The 15,804-nt window shown below is 39.0% G+C and overlaps 1 protein-coding gene across 1 annotated transcript in view; it reads right to left on the bottom strand.

Moving 5' to 3' along the window:
* LOC106867829 (serine/threonine-protein kinase greatwall) overlaps positions 1-15,804 on the bottom strand; it is a 420,959-nt gene that overhangs the window by 13,512 nt on the left and 391,643 nt on the right. The window contains exon 9 of the mRNA XM_052968117.1: positions 6,934-7,044. Coding sequence (XP_052824077.1) covers positions 6,934-7,044 — 111 coding nt within the window. The remainder of the gene's footprint in view (positions 1-6,933; positions 7,045-15,804) is intronic.

The raw sequence follows: 15,804 nt of genomic DNA on the forward strand, positions 1-15,804 counted from the left end.
GTGTGTGTGTGTGTGTGTGAGAGTGAGGAGAGGTATATAAAACATTTTATGAAATGGTACCTATAGATACAGGGATGGTTGTGTGGTAAGAAGTTTGCTTCTCAACCACATGGTATGTGTGCTTGAGAACCGGTGTTGGTGTGTTTATGTCCCCATAACCTAGCAGTTCAACAAAAGAGCTTGATAGAATAAGTATCAGTCTTAAAAATAAAAATAATTAGGACTGGGTGTCAATTCATTCAATAAAACATTTCACAAGTCAGTGCTCCAGCATGCCCACAGTCTAATGATTGAAACATGTCAAAGATATAAAAAAAATACGCTAGAAATAATGGAAGTTTTTGGGGGTTTTTTTGGGATGAAGTTCTCATCAAACTATTAACATATCTGAAAGTTTAATATATTTTATTTTTTTAAATATAATTATATATACCTCTACATACACACACACATACACATATATATATATGTCTCATTTGTGTCTGTCTTAGAAGAAAAGCATAACTGAACACATTTCTATTGCAGCATGTATTGTTGTACGAGATATTTAATTGAAACTGTTTTATTATCAGCCAGGACCACCTGACTGGCTTCCTTGCCGGTGGCACATAAAAAGCACCAACCAAACATGATCAATGCCAGTACCACCTGACTGACTCCTGTGCTGGTGACATGTAAAAAGCAATATCTGAATGTGATCGATGCCAGTAGCCCCAGAATGGCTTCCGTGCCAGTGGCATGTAAAAAAGCACTATCTGAACGTGGTTGATGCCAGTGCCATCTGACTGGCTCCTGTGACAGTGGTATGTAAAAAGCACCCACAACACTCTCAGAGTGGTTGGTGTTAGGAAGGGCATCCAGCTGTAGAAACAATGCCAGATCAGATTGGAGCCTGGTGCAGCCTTCTGGCTCTCCAGACCTCAGTCAAACCATCCAACCCATACCAGCATTGAAAACGGAGATTAAATGATGATGATGGTGATGATGAACTTATCATTTAAGTAGCAGACATATGTTTTACCTAAGATGCAAAAAACAGTAAACTCTGAGAGTATGCATATATGAATGTATGTATATATGTGTGTGTATATACTTGCTTGTATACACACACTAAATGTGGATACATAAAAAGTAGTGAATAATAGAATAGCAAGTAGTTGTAGTACTAGTAGTGTCGTGACGAAAGAAATGTAATTTAAAGAACAAAATAAATTTATGTTTCAATGATTCCTAAAAATTGACTTTTGAACAATTTTTTTTACATCATATTTCAAGCAGAAATACAATTTACTTTTTGTGAATCATTAAGCCAAATAAATCTAAATAACTTAATTGATAAAGATAAAATTAGGAGAGATAACAGGAAAACCTGATCTAGATAATTTGTGGAAAAAATCCAATTTTAGTTTTTTTAATATCTTTTGTGATAAATGATGAGATCTGTGTGACATACTGAGTAAGTGGAGTCAACCTTGTACACTTTGAATAATCAATGATATATGTGTGTGGTGGTGGTGGTGGGGCAATGGTGTGGCTGTGTGGTAAGAAGCTTGCTTTCCAACCACATGGTCCTGAGTTCAGTCCTACTGCATGGCACCTTGGGTGAGTATCTTCTACTATAACCTTGGGCTGACCAAAGCCTTGTGAGTGGATTTGGTACACGGAAACTAAAAGAATCCCATTGAATGTGTGTGTATGTCTGTGTTTGTCCCCACCACCGTCGCTTGATGATCAATGTTGGTGTGTTTATGTCCCTGTAACATAGTAGTTCAGCAAAAGAATCTGATAGAATAAGTACTAAGCTTACAAAGTATAAATCCTGGGGTCAATTTGTTCGACTAAAGGCAGTGCTCCAGTATGGCCGCAGTTAAACGACTGAAACACGTAAAAGAATAAAAAAAATACATACATCCATATCAGTGTGTGTGTGTGCACGTGCATGTTACTGTCTCTGTACCTGACAATAAATGATACCTGGAAATGGATGTCACCATCATGCAAGAATCTGTGGAAAAATGCTTAGTGATGGGGCAATATCACATTGGATAGAAACAGGAGATGGTTGGCAACAGGAAGGGCACCCTCCCTTACAAAATCTACACCAATAATAAATTCTGTCTGATCCATGCAAGCATAGAGAAGGGGATGTTATGACACTGGTGATGATGATGACTTTTTTTTGTACGTTCTGCTTTTTCCTCGTTGTCGTTTCTCTCAATCTGCACTTATTTCTGTTGAAGAGCATAGGCTCGAAACGTAAAAGACTTTCTCACTTCCTGAGCGTTAAACTAATACATCTGTTTGTTGTTTTCACACCCGTCTTCATCTTTTGTTCTTTTTTTTGTAAATTCTCACTATGTATGTATATGTAATATTGTAAAATTGATAAATTGTAGTGATGAGTGGAAAAAAGACAACATTTTGGATAGAGTCCTTCTTATGGAAAAGTTGAAAGGAGAGAAATTAATGAGAGCTCTCCTTTCATGGTGGGACTCTCTCCAAAACATAATCCACTCCTCATGCCATGTTCACTTTACTCTTTTTATCAGTTTCACCACATACTATAAGTCTTACTGATGTAAACCAACACCAGCCTCTTAGGATTATGTTTAATCATATATGTGTAGATGTTTGGGCTAAATTCCATAAATTTTTATGTCTCCTTTTTACAGGAACAGCTTGATGATAATGATGATGATGATACAACCATTTTCACTGCTGGTATGGGTTGGATTGTTTGGCAGGTGTTGGTAAGCCAGAGAGCTGCACCAGGCTCCAATTGTCAGTTTTGGCAGGGTTTCTACAGTTGGATGCCCTTCCTAACACCAACCACTTTACAGAGTGTACTGGGTGCTTTTTATATGGCACCTGTACAGATGCTTTGTACAAGAACCCTGCAGGGGTGCTTTTTATGGCGCAGCAGCACAGATGCTTCATATATAGATGTTTGTATGTCATTCTTTCTTGCATTCTTTCATTTGATTCAGTCATTTGACTGTGGCCATGCTGGAGCAGTGCCTTTAGTCGAACAAACTGAACCCAGGATTTATTCTTTGTAAGCCTATTACTTATTCTATTGGTCTCTTTTCCCGAACCGCTAAGTTACAGGGACGTAAACACATCAACATTGGTTGTCAAGCCAAATCCACTCACTAGGCTTTGGTTGGCCTGAGGCTAAAGTAGAAGACTTATCCCAGAACCACGTGGTTGGTAAACAAGCTACTTTATTTCATAGAATTGGCTATAAAAGCCGTACATAGAAGTAGCTGCGGGCTGGACAACACACAAAATGAAATGAATGAAAAAATGATTAACGAAATTGGTGAGGAAAGACAGATGATGCCTGCCGATCACTGCTTTTCAAAAACATTGTTCTTTGTACAACAACCAATTTGAGGTTATAAACCTCTTACTTTTATTCCTTTTCGACGTAAGGTCCATAAAAATGAGGCACTAAGCCTCTTACATTTTTCATAAATGGGTCATATGCACCCACAATATGAGGCACTAAAAGCCTCTTAACTTTTTCCGTTATTTTCTGGCCTGCCAGCACCCGACCAGGCTCAATGCCTCACTCAAGCACCTCGATGGTGCTTCAGCTGGAAGCAAAACGTGTCTTCGGGGAAGGAGTTCATCACCTTACACAAATCAGTTTCCCACATGACCTCCACAGCTACTTGTGAAGGCCAATCAGGGTCCTTAATGCAGGTTAGAACCCCTCCCCTCCGACCTTCTTTAGCAAACTTTTAATAAAATCCTGAACTGCCCCTCCCTTGTGGAATAAGACTAAAAATTCCTCCTCCACATGGGGCGAGGCCACAGTTTCCACCGTCAGTGGTACAATTCCCACCGACAGGGTTTCGAGATACGCTGGCAGAGTATTAGTAATGGCCAGCAATGTCCCATTTTTCCTTTTTTTCTCTTTTACCACGGGAGGGTGGAGTTCTTCCATTTTGTCCTGAAGATTTTCCTTCCCTCCCGTAGCCTTAGGATCCCTCAGTGGGTAACCATTGTTACCCACCTTCTTCCTCACCTTCCGAATGAGGATGGGGGCGCTTCTTCCACCAACTGCTCCAGGACCCTACTCTGATCCTGTGGACAGTTCTTTTTTATATGGCCTGGTTCCAGGCACAGGTGACACCAGGGGTGGGGGCGTTCCTCAAGTATCACCAGATACCTGTGTTACCAGCCATAGTCAAAAAGCCTGGGAAGACCAGATTTCTTGCAACTGATTGGGTTCACAGGGTCAAAACAGCTTTTGACCCAACCCAGTCAGCAGCTTGGATCTGTTGCTACCCAGACCCCAGTGGATAGTATCTTCTATCCACTCAGGTTCCATTCCAGATGACAACCCACAGATCCAAGGTCTTGTTAACTTCTTCCCGCAATATGTGGGAAGAAACAGAATTTCCTGACCCTCCAAGGGCTGGCTCGCAAATCTGCAAGCCTCCTCAGAGGTGTCAAACAGCAGCCACACCATTACATATTTAGCACCCCTGGAAATAAATCTTATGATTGGCAGATACTCTGCCAACTCTTTTTCTATTTCTATTGTTTTTGAAGACGGCGATGGTGTCGAGTGACTTCGGGTATGTCCTCAACACCACTGTCCTCTCCTCAAAGTCTTTCACCCACTCTTTGGGTGGGACAATCTCCCACTCCAAAACAGTGTCCATTTTCTTCACCATGTTTAGAAGAAAAGTTTTAAAAAAAGTTTAAAAAGTCCAAAAAAAGGAAAGTAGGAAGAAGGAAAGAAGACAGTTCAAAAACACAGCAAACACGATTCCGGCCAACTAGTACTCCACTTGTAATCCAGGGGCACAGCAACAGGAACACAGCTCCACAAATTTCACCAAAAATTGGTGGAAAAAATTCCACAATTTTTTGGAGGTGGGATACACCCACCAAAACAACACTCTTCTCACAGCTAAGTGAGACACTTAGCACAACTACAGGCAGACAAATGCCTGGAATCCAGTAGGGATTTCTTGTTAAAAAAAAAACAAACAACAAACCCCCACTGGATCCCAAAAAACAAATGCCTTACCTTACAGTTGTGCTTCAACAATTGACGACACTGGACACCAACGTCATGACACCATTCAGTGAAAGGAAAAAACTGACACACACATGCGAAATAAGCAAGCTACTTACCACACAGCCACTCCTGTGCCTATGTATAAACTAAGTATGTATAAACATTATTTGCAAAAATAGCCTTAAAATAGAAAATATGCAGAACAGAATGTATTATAGGATATGGTCTCTTTTTATATGTTACAGACTACACTTGTAAATGAGTTTATATCTACACACACACACACACACACACACACACAGACACACACACACACAGATATTGTCAGTGAAGGAGTCTAGAAAGAATATGTAACAATTATGTGAAATGACTATAATGGTGGTATGTGAAAGTAGAATATATTGTGGTACAAGGAAAAACTATATCTGATTGACTTCATTCCAACTCTGTCACTGCAACTAATTGAACTGATCATGGGAAGTTGGAAGGTAAAATTGATTCTGATGAGGAATTGAACTCAGGAACATGAGATAACATAAATTCAAAGAAGTAAAACTTTTCCTCAGTTCTACTCTGCAACATGGGGTAATATCTAAATATTATTGTTAATAAACGTTGAAACGATAGCACAGTGGAATTTGGTTTAATTAGCAGTGTGGAGAAGAGAGCTTTCTGGTAACAAAAACTAACCAGTATATATGACTCCACTGACTGTGAGTAGTGCCGACTATTGAGCGAAGCCGATTTGTTCTGGCAGTCAGGCAGTTGATGAAATGGACAATGGCTGAGAAATATTCTCCATAAACAATATTTCAATTATATAGAATTCTATAGTATTATTTAATTGCTTTGGTAATTACAGGCATCTTCAAGATTGAAAGGAAGATGCCACATAAATAAAGCGGTCAAACTGATGTGGTAAAGTACCACCACCACAACCACCACCACCACTGTTGCTAATGTTCTTCCTATTATTACCAACACCTACCACCACTGCCACCATAACTACATATTAATAGCACTATATCAACTTCTACCACAGCTACCCCACCACCATAATGTATCCCACTCCCACTAACACCACTATTAAATATTCTGCCACATACCTAAAACATTCAATAATACAACCACCACCACCACCACAGTCTGCTGCTGCTGCCACCATCACCAACAGTAAACATCTGTGCAGTATTACTGTCTTCTGACTTTAGCCATAACGAGATGAGGAAAGAGAAATGATTTGCATTGCAAGAAGACACAGCAGTGCAACAACACGGTGCCAATGGTGTTTTTATGAATTGTAGCTGGGCAAGCAAATGATGGGTTTGCGACATGAAGCGTCGATGGTGACACAGTATATCAACAGAGAACACACTTAGATATCAGCTTCTAAGAAGATATAGAAACTAGTTTGAAATGCTTGAGTGTAGTGGTGATAATGGTAGTAGTAGTAGTAGTCGTAGTTCAGGTGATAGTATTAATAAATGCTGTGATGGTAATGCTGTTGTTGTTGTTGTTCCTTTTGTTGTGAATTGGTCTAATAAATGTTTGATATCAACTGAACTTTACTTGATAGCTGAACTAGCTGCAACAATAACATCTTTGTTGAAGTCAGTGCTATACTGTGCAGGTCAAATGAAAATGTAGAAGTTCACTATATCATTGCTTGTGGAGTGTATGTGCTGTTTCTGGCGGTTGTTCATTTGCTGTCAAAGCAGTTTTGATGTTGGCACTCTTGAAGTGGCTTTGATGACATAGGTACAAATATTTTTGTACTCCCAAACTTTGCTCTGTAGTGGTGGCCGTGAGCAATACAGTCGTGTTGTCCATGATTATACTTTGGCTTGCCCCCAGAACAATTGCATAGTTTGAAAACCAATAAATATTATTCTCACCTTCAAAATATGTTGTGTCTGTCTCATCGCTTGGTTGTGGTTGGAAGGGAGCTGGCTGTTCAAGTAGTTTCTCCCAAGCCACATTCTCAAAAATCTTCATGTTTTTAACACCTGCAATGTGAAAAATGAAAATATATAAACACAAAACAAAGAAAACCTAATTTCACTCTCTAATACCTAAAATAGAGTGACGAAGACTTGGAATAAAACTAACATGTATTAACACAAGTTATTTACAGCGGGGGGAGCGCTAAGCAGTGATAAGTAAAATTGCAATGTTGCTATCAGTGTGAATATGCTTGAAGCACGTTCAAACTGGGGAACAAGCTACTCATGTTTTGTCATGGAAAATATAACCCGTTTGTTGACAAATGGGGTATATACACCTAGATCAGCTCACAGCCCCACCTATTCAGGTTGTGAGATGCTAGCATTTGAGAGTCGTCATCTCCTCTTTGGTCACAGGTACTAGGCAGGCAGAACTATGAGTTGGCTAGTGTCTGTGACTGAGAGGAGATAACTTCCCCAAAATGCTAGCATCTCACAGTCTAGGTAGGTGGCACTGCAAGCTGATCTAGGTGTATACACACAATTTGTCAACAAGTGAGACATATTCTGCATGAGAAAACACAATGAGTAGCTTATTCTCTCGTTCAAATGTGCCTCAATAACATTAAAATAACACAAGTTAATCCAAATACACATACAAGCACAGGCGTGCTTGTGTGGGAAGAAGCTTGCTTCCCATTTTTTACTCATCTTTTTGTATTCATTTCATTCATTAATGTCCGTGTCCAGCCCGCAGCTTCTTTATATCTGTCTGTCTTTGTTTGTCCCTTCTATGTAATGCCTTTATGGCAAAATTTATGAAATAAAGAAGTTTGCTTCCCAGCCACATGGTTCTGGGTTCTCTCCCACTGCATGGCACCTTGGGTAAGCGTCTCCTACTATAGCCTCAGGCAGACCAAAACCTTGTGAATGGATTTGGTAGACAGAAACTGAAAGAAGCCTATCTTACATGTGTGTGTGTGTGTGTGTGTGTGTGTCCACTACCACCACTTGACAACTGGTGTTACAGTCTTGAAAAAACAACAAAAAAAAGTACTGGGGTCAATTTGTTTGACTAAAAATTCTTCAAGGTAGTGCCCCAATGACTGAATCAAGTAAAAGACAAAAGATACCCAGCATTAAGTAATGCCTAAAATAAAACTACAAGGTTTCCTCCATTCTACAAGGGAGATCTAAACCTTACCTCACCTTTTGCAGAGCATTGTTAAAGAAAGTACATTAATGTATTTGAGGAGAAGATTTACAAAATGCTGAAGAAAATGACAGCAAAATAACAATCAGTTTCTCAACTTTGATCGTTCATTTACAAACCCAAACAAAACAAAGTTTTGAGAAAATCTCAACAGAAAAGTAATGAAACACAGAACAGGTGTTTTTACACACTAACAATACAGAAATGCATAATCAGTGGTGGATAATTAGTAAAAATCGCACACCTTTCATAAATAGGACCAAACTCACAGCCCTTAATTAGAAGATTGCCTATTTGAGCTTTACTTACAAAAGATGATACACACACACTTACACACACTTCCCAGTCATAAAAGCTGATGGTTAATATTGATTAGTTATGTACAAGTTAATAAGTATGTGTGCGTACATGTATGTGCACACACACACACAAATGTGTATCAATAAACACAATTTTATCAATATTCTTATAAAAATTATACATCATATAGAAAGTTAAAGTATATGCTCCAACATAAGTGGGTGTTACTATACACACAAATACAACACATAAAAGCATGCATACGTTCGTATATACACATGTAGAAGCCAATACACACGCACACACACAAACACATAGATAATCATGGTACATATTTATAGCAAGCTCCGAATCAATTAGCATCTCAGGGATAAAAGTATCTAAGCAAGTAAAATAAGTAGAATAAATACTTGATGGAAAGAAAAAAAAAAAAAAAAAAAAAATCAATGTATGAGTGTGTGGAGAGAGAGAGGGGGGTTGGGTGGGGAGATGGGGACACCTTGCTGAAGGTGAACCTTTGATCTTTGATTACCTGGGTTTGATTTTACAACTAGGAACAAAGTGGAAAGATAAAACACTGACAGTTTTATATTGAATGAGATATGATGGGGGAGGTGATGAATGAGAGGGAGGAAATGAGAGAGAGAGAGAGAGAGAGAGAGGGGAGGAGGAAATAATGGATAAGAACACACGTAAACGTACACATATACTTGACCTCATACACGAATGCACACATGAACATACACATGTGCATGCACACACGCACACACACTGTAATATATGTGTGTATATTTATAAACTTAGAGACTACAATGAGTAGGTTATGAGATCGACTCACAGACATTTGCATACATAGATATAGTGATAAAACATACTGACACACACACACACACCAAGTGATATACTGAATAAACATACAATTTATTACACACACAATGACAACACATTTACACACGTAAGGAGACAGTTCAATAGTTTCTTCAAACACACACACACACACATTATTATAAAATGATGAACATTCACATATAAAAACACAAACATATATATATTATATACTAGTATATAATAAAAGTATGGAAAAACAGACTAATATTAAAAAGTATGGTATATATATTTGGTACGGGAGATACAATGGTCCAGTGGTTAGGGCAGTGAACCCGCAGTCAAGGATCGCGGTTTCAATTCTCAGAATGGACGTTGTGAGTGTTTATTGAGCGAAAACACTTAAAGCTCCATGAGGCTCCGACAGGAGGGGGGGGGGGCAAACTCTGCTGCACTCTTTCATCACAACTTTCATTCTTTCTTCCTGTTTCTGTTGTACCTGTAATTCAAAGGGGCCAGCTTTGTCACACTCTGTGTCACGCTGAATCTCCCCCAAGAACTACGTTAAGGGTACACGTGTCTGTGGAGTGCTCAGCCACTTGCACATTAATTTCATGAGCAGGCTGTTCCGTTGATTGGATCAACTGGAACCCTCGTCGTCGTAATCGACGGAGTGTCACGATGATGATATTTGGTACAATGATACATCTCTGATATAGAACATTACATATTCTAAACAATACCAATATTATGGTTTGCAAATTCCATACAAGAGTAAGCAATGGGAAATGGAAACGTGCAAGATGTAAAGTAGTTTTATCTGTCGTTGTTGACAATGACCAAAGACATCACATGGGAGAAGAAGACGAGGGATGGTGAGTCCGGTTGTGACTGATCAGTCCGATGTGTCCTCGGAAGGCTTTGCTACAGATCAGGCACTGGGAAGTCCACAGGGACTGAAGGCAGGCAGTTGGCTCTGGACTTGTGCAGTTTGTGTTTTTGCTTTGTGACCATGACCCTGCAATGCTGTTCTGTTCAATGGAAGTGGCCTCCCAGTTGCTGCAGCTTTGCCAGGTAGGGCAGTATTGTGCTTGTAGAGCATTAATAAAAACAATATCAGTGAGAGTCGCTGCAGTGGGTAACCATTATCAAACATCAACTCTAAAAGGTAACAACATACATCATAGATAAAGACACATTCAATATCCTTATACAACATGACATATACCTGTACATACAACATGGCATACACCTTTACATACAATACAACATGACATATATTCGTGCTGTCACCTTGAGATACAATAACACTTTTCACATGACACCTAATTAATACAATCATTTATGAATGTAATAACAAATTCTTAATCACCTCCCAAATACTATAAAACAATTCACAATGACTATTACTTATATCATATTTCTACAAGCCCATCATTCTTACATTCGAAATGGCAGCAAAAAGATGTGACTTTCTCTTTAGAAATTACAATGAGTTGATCCTACAACATTTGTGGACTCTCTGCAAACTCTAAATAAGTCTCAAATGATGTATTATTCTCTTGATGCACAACCTTCAGGAAGTTCATTCAATGAGTACTCTTTATTGCACATCTTCCAAGTGCAGGCCATTATTCAGGTGTTACTGCAATTAATATAGTCTGGCTGGCTCTACCATCACACACTCATACTAACGAGATTTCTCAATATTCTGCTGACATTGTTTCTCTTTACAAACCAAACCTTGATTACAGTCATTTCTCAACACACACACACACACACACACACACACACACACACAAACTTCTACTTGGTCAGTGGTTATTTAAATATCATCTAAATCATCCCAGAATTACATTGGATAATGTCCTAAGCAGAGACAGGATGGTCACAATTGAAGTTCTTAGATCAATGGGGCAGTTCGACGAAGGCCCAGAGTTTGTATACACCCTTCTCTCGATATCACACAAGGGTTGTAAATGTGCATTGTTGCTATACAAACAAGTGGTTTCATTTCCAGTCTTCAGTGAAAAACAAGTCTAAGCATTAGTTAGTTATCCTCCGTGCCATGAGGCACATGAGGCTGCAACACAATCTCCAGTGTCCACATTTAGTGAGGTATTACATTGCTGAGGGTTGGTGACAGGAATGGCATCCGGTTGTAGAAAATTTGCTTCAACAAATTCTGCTCGACTCATGGCACGCATGCGGGTGTGAAATGAGGAGAATGAATAAACGATGCTGATAAATGTTTTAACTTTTACTTGTTTCAGGCATAAAATTACGGTCATGCTGGAGCACTGCCTTAAAGCATTTTAGTTGAACACACTGATCCCAGTACTTATTGCATTGATCTCTTTTGCTGAAATGCTAAGTCACAGGGATGTAAACTCCTCAACACTGGTTGTCAAGTGGCACACAAACACATTTACATGCATGCATGCACATATACACACACACACACACACATATATATATATATATATATATATATATATATATATATATATGTGGCAGAATTCGTTCAGTTTCCCTCTACAAATCTGCTCACAAGGCTTTGGTTGGGCCAAGGCTATAGTAGAAGACACTTGCCCAAGGTTCCACACAGGGGAACGTTGAATTAACCCAGATCCATGTGGTTGGAAAACAAACTTTTTACCACACAGCCACACCCATATGCATAGATGCACACACACACACACACACACACAGCATAAAGGCAGAAAAGCATTAAATTTCACATCCGGCTGTGAACTTAATGCTATTCTCTCTTTTCTTCTAAATATTCATTGTCCTTAAGGATTGTTTTAGTTGATTATGCATATTAAATGCAAACTGCCTCCCCTGGATTTATTGCAAAGTAATAATTACCTGTTGGAGTTTAACGACCTCTTATTAACCAAGTTTTTAATCACTGTGGATATACATTTTTTTAATGTTTCCTGTATCATCATCCTCTTTCATAAGAACACACACACACACACACACACACTATAGAATGCAGCAATACAAACCAGTGCATAAATCAACATAGGAAGGTGCCTCTATGAGGTTGCTCGCTTTACAAGAAATAGCAGCTCAACCCTATTGTCTTAAAACAAGAAGGACAAATTATATAATGAAATCCTGCCATTGACCATTGGGTATGCTTAATCAGGGTTACCCTGGGGCTAAACAACAAACAGGCAGTGCATAGTACCACATGTACACACATACTAATACAAAATACAACCTATTAACACACAAAGAAACATTCATTAACAGGAGATATACAACATTATGATTGATAAGAACACATGCTCACATATACTAAAACTGGTGCTCCGTCGGTTACGATGATGAACATTCCAGTTGATGCAATCAACAGAAAAACTTGCTAGTGAAAATAACATGCAAGTGGCTGAGTACTCCATAGACATGCATACCCTTAACATTGTGTTCAAGGAAATTTAGTGTGACACAGAATGTGACAAGGCTGTCCCCGGGAAATAAAGGTGCGACTCATTTTTGCCAGCTGAGGGGATTGAAGTATTGTGAAATAAAGTGTCTTGCTCAAGGACAGAATGTGCCGCTGGGAATTGAACTCATGACCATGAGGTGAATACACTAATCAGTCAACCACTTGCCTTCCTTGCACACACACACACACACACACACAGACATATGCAAACATGCATACGTACAGAAATGAACTTATAATAATCACACAGTAATATCTCCTCACAAGCCATAGATATACACACACACACACACACACAGAGCAAAGTAAAAATAGCCATCAAAATATCAAGACCGTTTTAGAGGCAGTTTATGTTTTGTAAAGAAATGTTATAGCAGCTGTAAACTAAAACACACACACACACACACAGAATATGCGCAGAATGCGGCAGCATTTTAGGGGGTGCAACATCAGCAATAAATGCAAAATGGGTGCACAAGAGGCAAGATATTTTACTTCCTTCATGCAACTTAGTCAATATTCTACAAAATAATTGCTGCCGATAATGGCAGTGCCAAGTTTGAAGCAAAGACGAAAAAAATTTAAGCATGAGAAAAAAAAAGGAAAAAAGAACACAACAATAAAACAATACAAACAAAAACAACAGCAAAAAAAAACACAAGTGGAAAATAAGGTGACATTTAATATTATAATGGATGAGTAAGAGATAGAACAAGAATGAGTGACGTTAGATATGTGTGCGAGGGGGGGGTAGATGTGCAATGGTAGGTGACAGCACTCAGATACTGCAGTGGTGGTGGAGTGGGGGGGGGGGATGATCTTGCTGATTGTTTTCATGGGCAATGTCAAGAGTGGTGTCTGTTGGTAATGGCTGCAGTAAAGGTTGGGATTCCGGTGGTGCTGGTGGTTCTTAATGAATCAGTGGTAATGATGACGATTGGCGATTAGGGTTTCTATTGTCATAGTCAAAGATGAGAAGGAAGATAGCCATAGCTGTTGTTGTTGTTGTTGGTAGTGATGATGACGATGATGCTGTAGGCAATGTTATTCGTGGTGGTGGTGGTGGTGGTGGACTGATAGAAGACTGATGATGTTGATAGTCATGGTGATGGGATCAGAGATGGCGAGGGTGGAGTGGTTTCAATAAAGGTGTTGGTGGTGGTGGTGGTGGTGGTAAGGATGGAGGTGTTGATGATGATAATGGTGAGGAAGGCAATATGTGGTGATGATTGCCATGAGGATGGTATCAGAGAGGGGAGTGTTGATTGTGTCAGTAATAGCAGCGGTGGTGGTGGTGGTGGTGGTGGCAGTGATGGTTGCAATGTTATTAGTGATGATGATGATGATGATGTAGTGGTGGTGGTTGCAGTTGTAATGCGTGGGTGGTGATGGTGGCTGCAATTTCTAGCAGGTCAAGTAAATGTCTTGTAGGTCCCCTCACGTGTGTCAATGATATGCTGGTAATAGTGGGGGGTGGGGTGGGGGCTGGTTATTGTTACTAAAGTTAATTGCAGTTCATTACGGTGGTAATGACAATACATATGGAGACTTTCAATTAGAAGAAATTAATTGTCAGTATCAACACTGCCATCGACCACTCAACCAACACCACAACTACCACCACTACATACAGCACCTCCACCACCTCCACCACCCTCGACAATGCTACAAAGATCAATACCAACAGCAACAACAACAACAGCACCAACATTACAAAATTCCACCCACCGACACCCAAAACAATCACGAAATAAGCTTTAGTTACCAATTAACTAATCCACCATCTTAACCGGAAGCTGGGGTTTTTTTTTTATATATATTTTAAATGCAATTGAACATGATTTCCATTTATTTCATTTTATTTCTATTTTCTTTTTTACATTCTCTTGGTAACATATTTTCCAGTTATGATTTTCACAAAATTGTATATATTTATATGTTTCTTCATTCATTTATTAGACTGCTTTTAGTGTAGATAAAATAATTAAAATATAAAAATGAATCAAAAGTCAGGGAGGTGAATAAAAGATTAACAAGATTTTTAATTGTTTTAAATGAGTTACAAAACAGTGACATATTAATTGGAGAGGAAGCTTACAACAATGAGCACAATTGAAAATTCTATTAACTCTGCAATAATACTGATTTCTACTGACAAAGCAGCTACAAAAGCAGATTTTATATGGAGAACAACAACAACAAAAAACAAAAAGAAAAACTGCAAGAAAACTACCCAATAATGTTATTCATAATATGAGTCAATGAAAGAACCTTTACCTGGTCATTTGTTATACTAGAAATGGCAGCTTAGTCACCAGCAAACCTGGTTCTATGGTCTTAAATAAGGGAATGGCACATTAAGTAATGTAGTCCTAGATAGCCTTAAAAAAAGATCAACCAAGTTGTCATGGTTGGATTGTCTTTTATCAGAGGCTTCCTTAATCAAGGACCTCAGTAGTTATGTTTTTTTGGTAATTTCTTTTGGGGGGTGGGGGTTAAAGCCTGTTACTTATTCCGTTAGCCTCTGCTTGCTGAACTGCTAAGTTATGGGGATGTAAACAAACCAACAACGGTTGTCACATAGTGGTGGGGCAAGCACAGACCGAAAGACACATGCACACAAACATATATGGTAGGCTTCTTTCAGTTTCTGCCTACCAAATCCAAGTCACTGCTCGACCCAAAGCCATAGCAGAAGACACTTGCCCAAGGTGCCATGCACAGGGATTGAACATGGAGCCATGAGATTGGGAAGCAAGCTACTTACCACACAGCCACACCTGCACCACACACACACACACACACACACATATATATATAAATAATTGTTAAAGAGGACAACAATTATCCGCTGCATTGGAAACCTGCAATGGCTCCATAACTACCGTCTTGGCTTTAAGTTTGGAGCCCTAATAATCTGTTACAGCACTTACCTAGCGTACCTAATCATTTAGATCACCTGTGAACTAAATCCCCATAATTTCTATGTATATATATATATATATATATATATATATATATATAT

Source organism: Octopus bimaculoides, chromosome 5, assembly GCF_001194135.2.
Source record: "Octopus bimaculoides isolate UCB-OBI-ISO-001 chromosome 5, ASM119413v2, whole genome shotgun sequence".
NCBI classification, from domain to species: domain Eukaryota; kingdom Metazoa; phylum Mollusca; class Cephalopoda; order Octopoda; family Octopodidae; genus Octopus; species Octopus bimaculoides.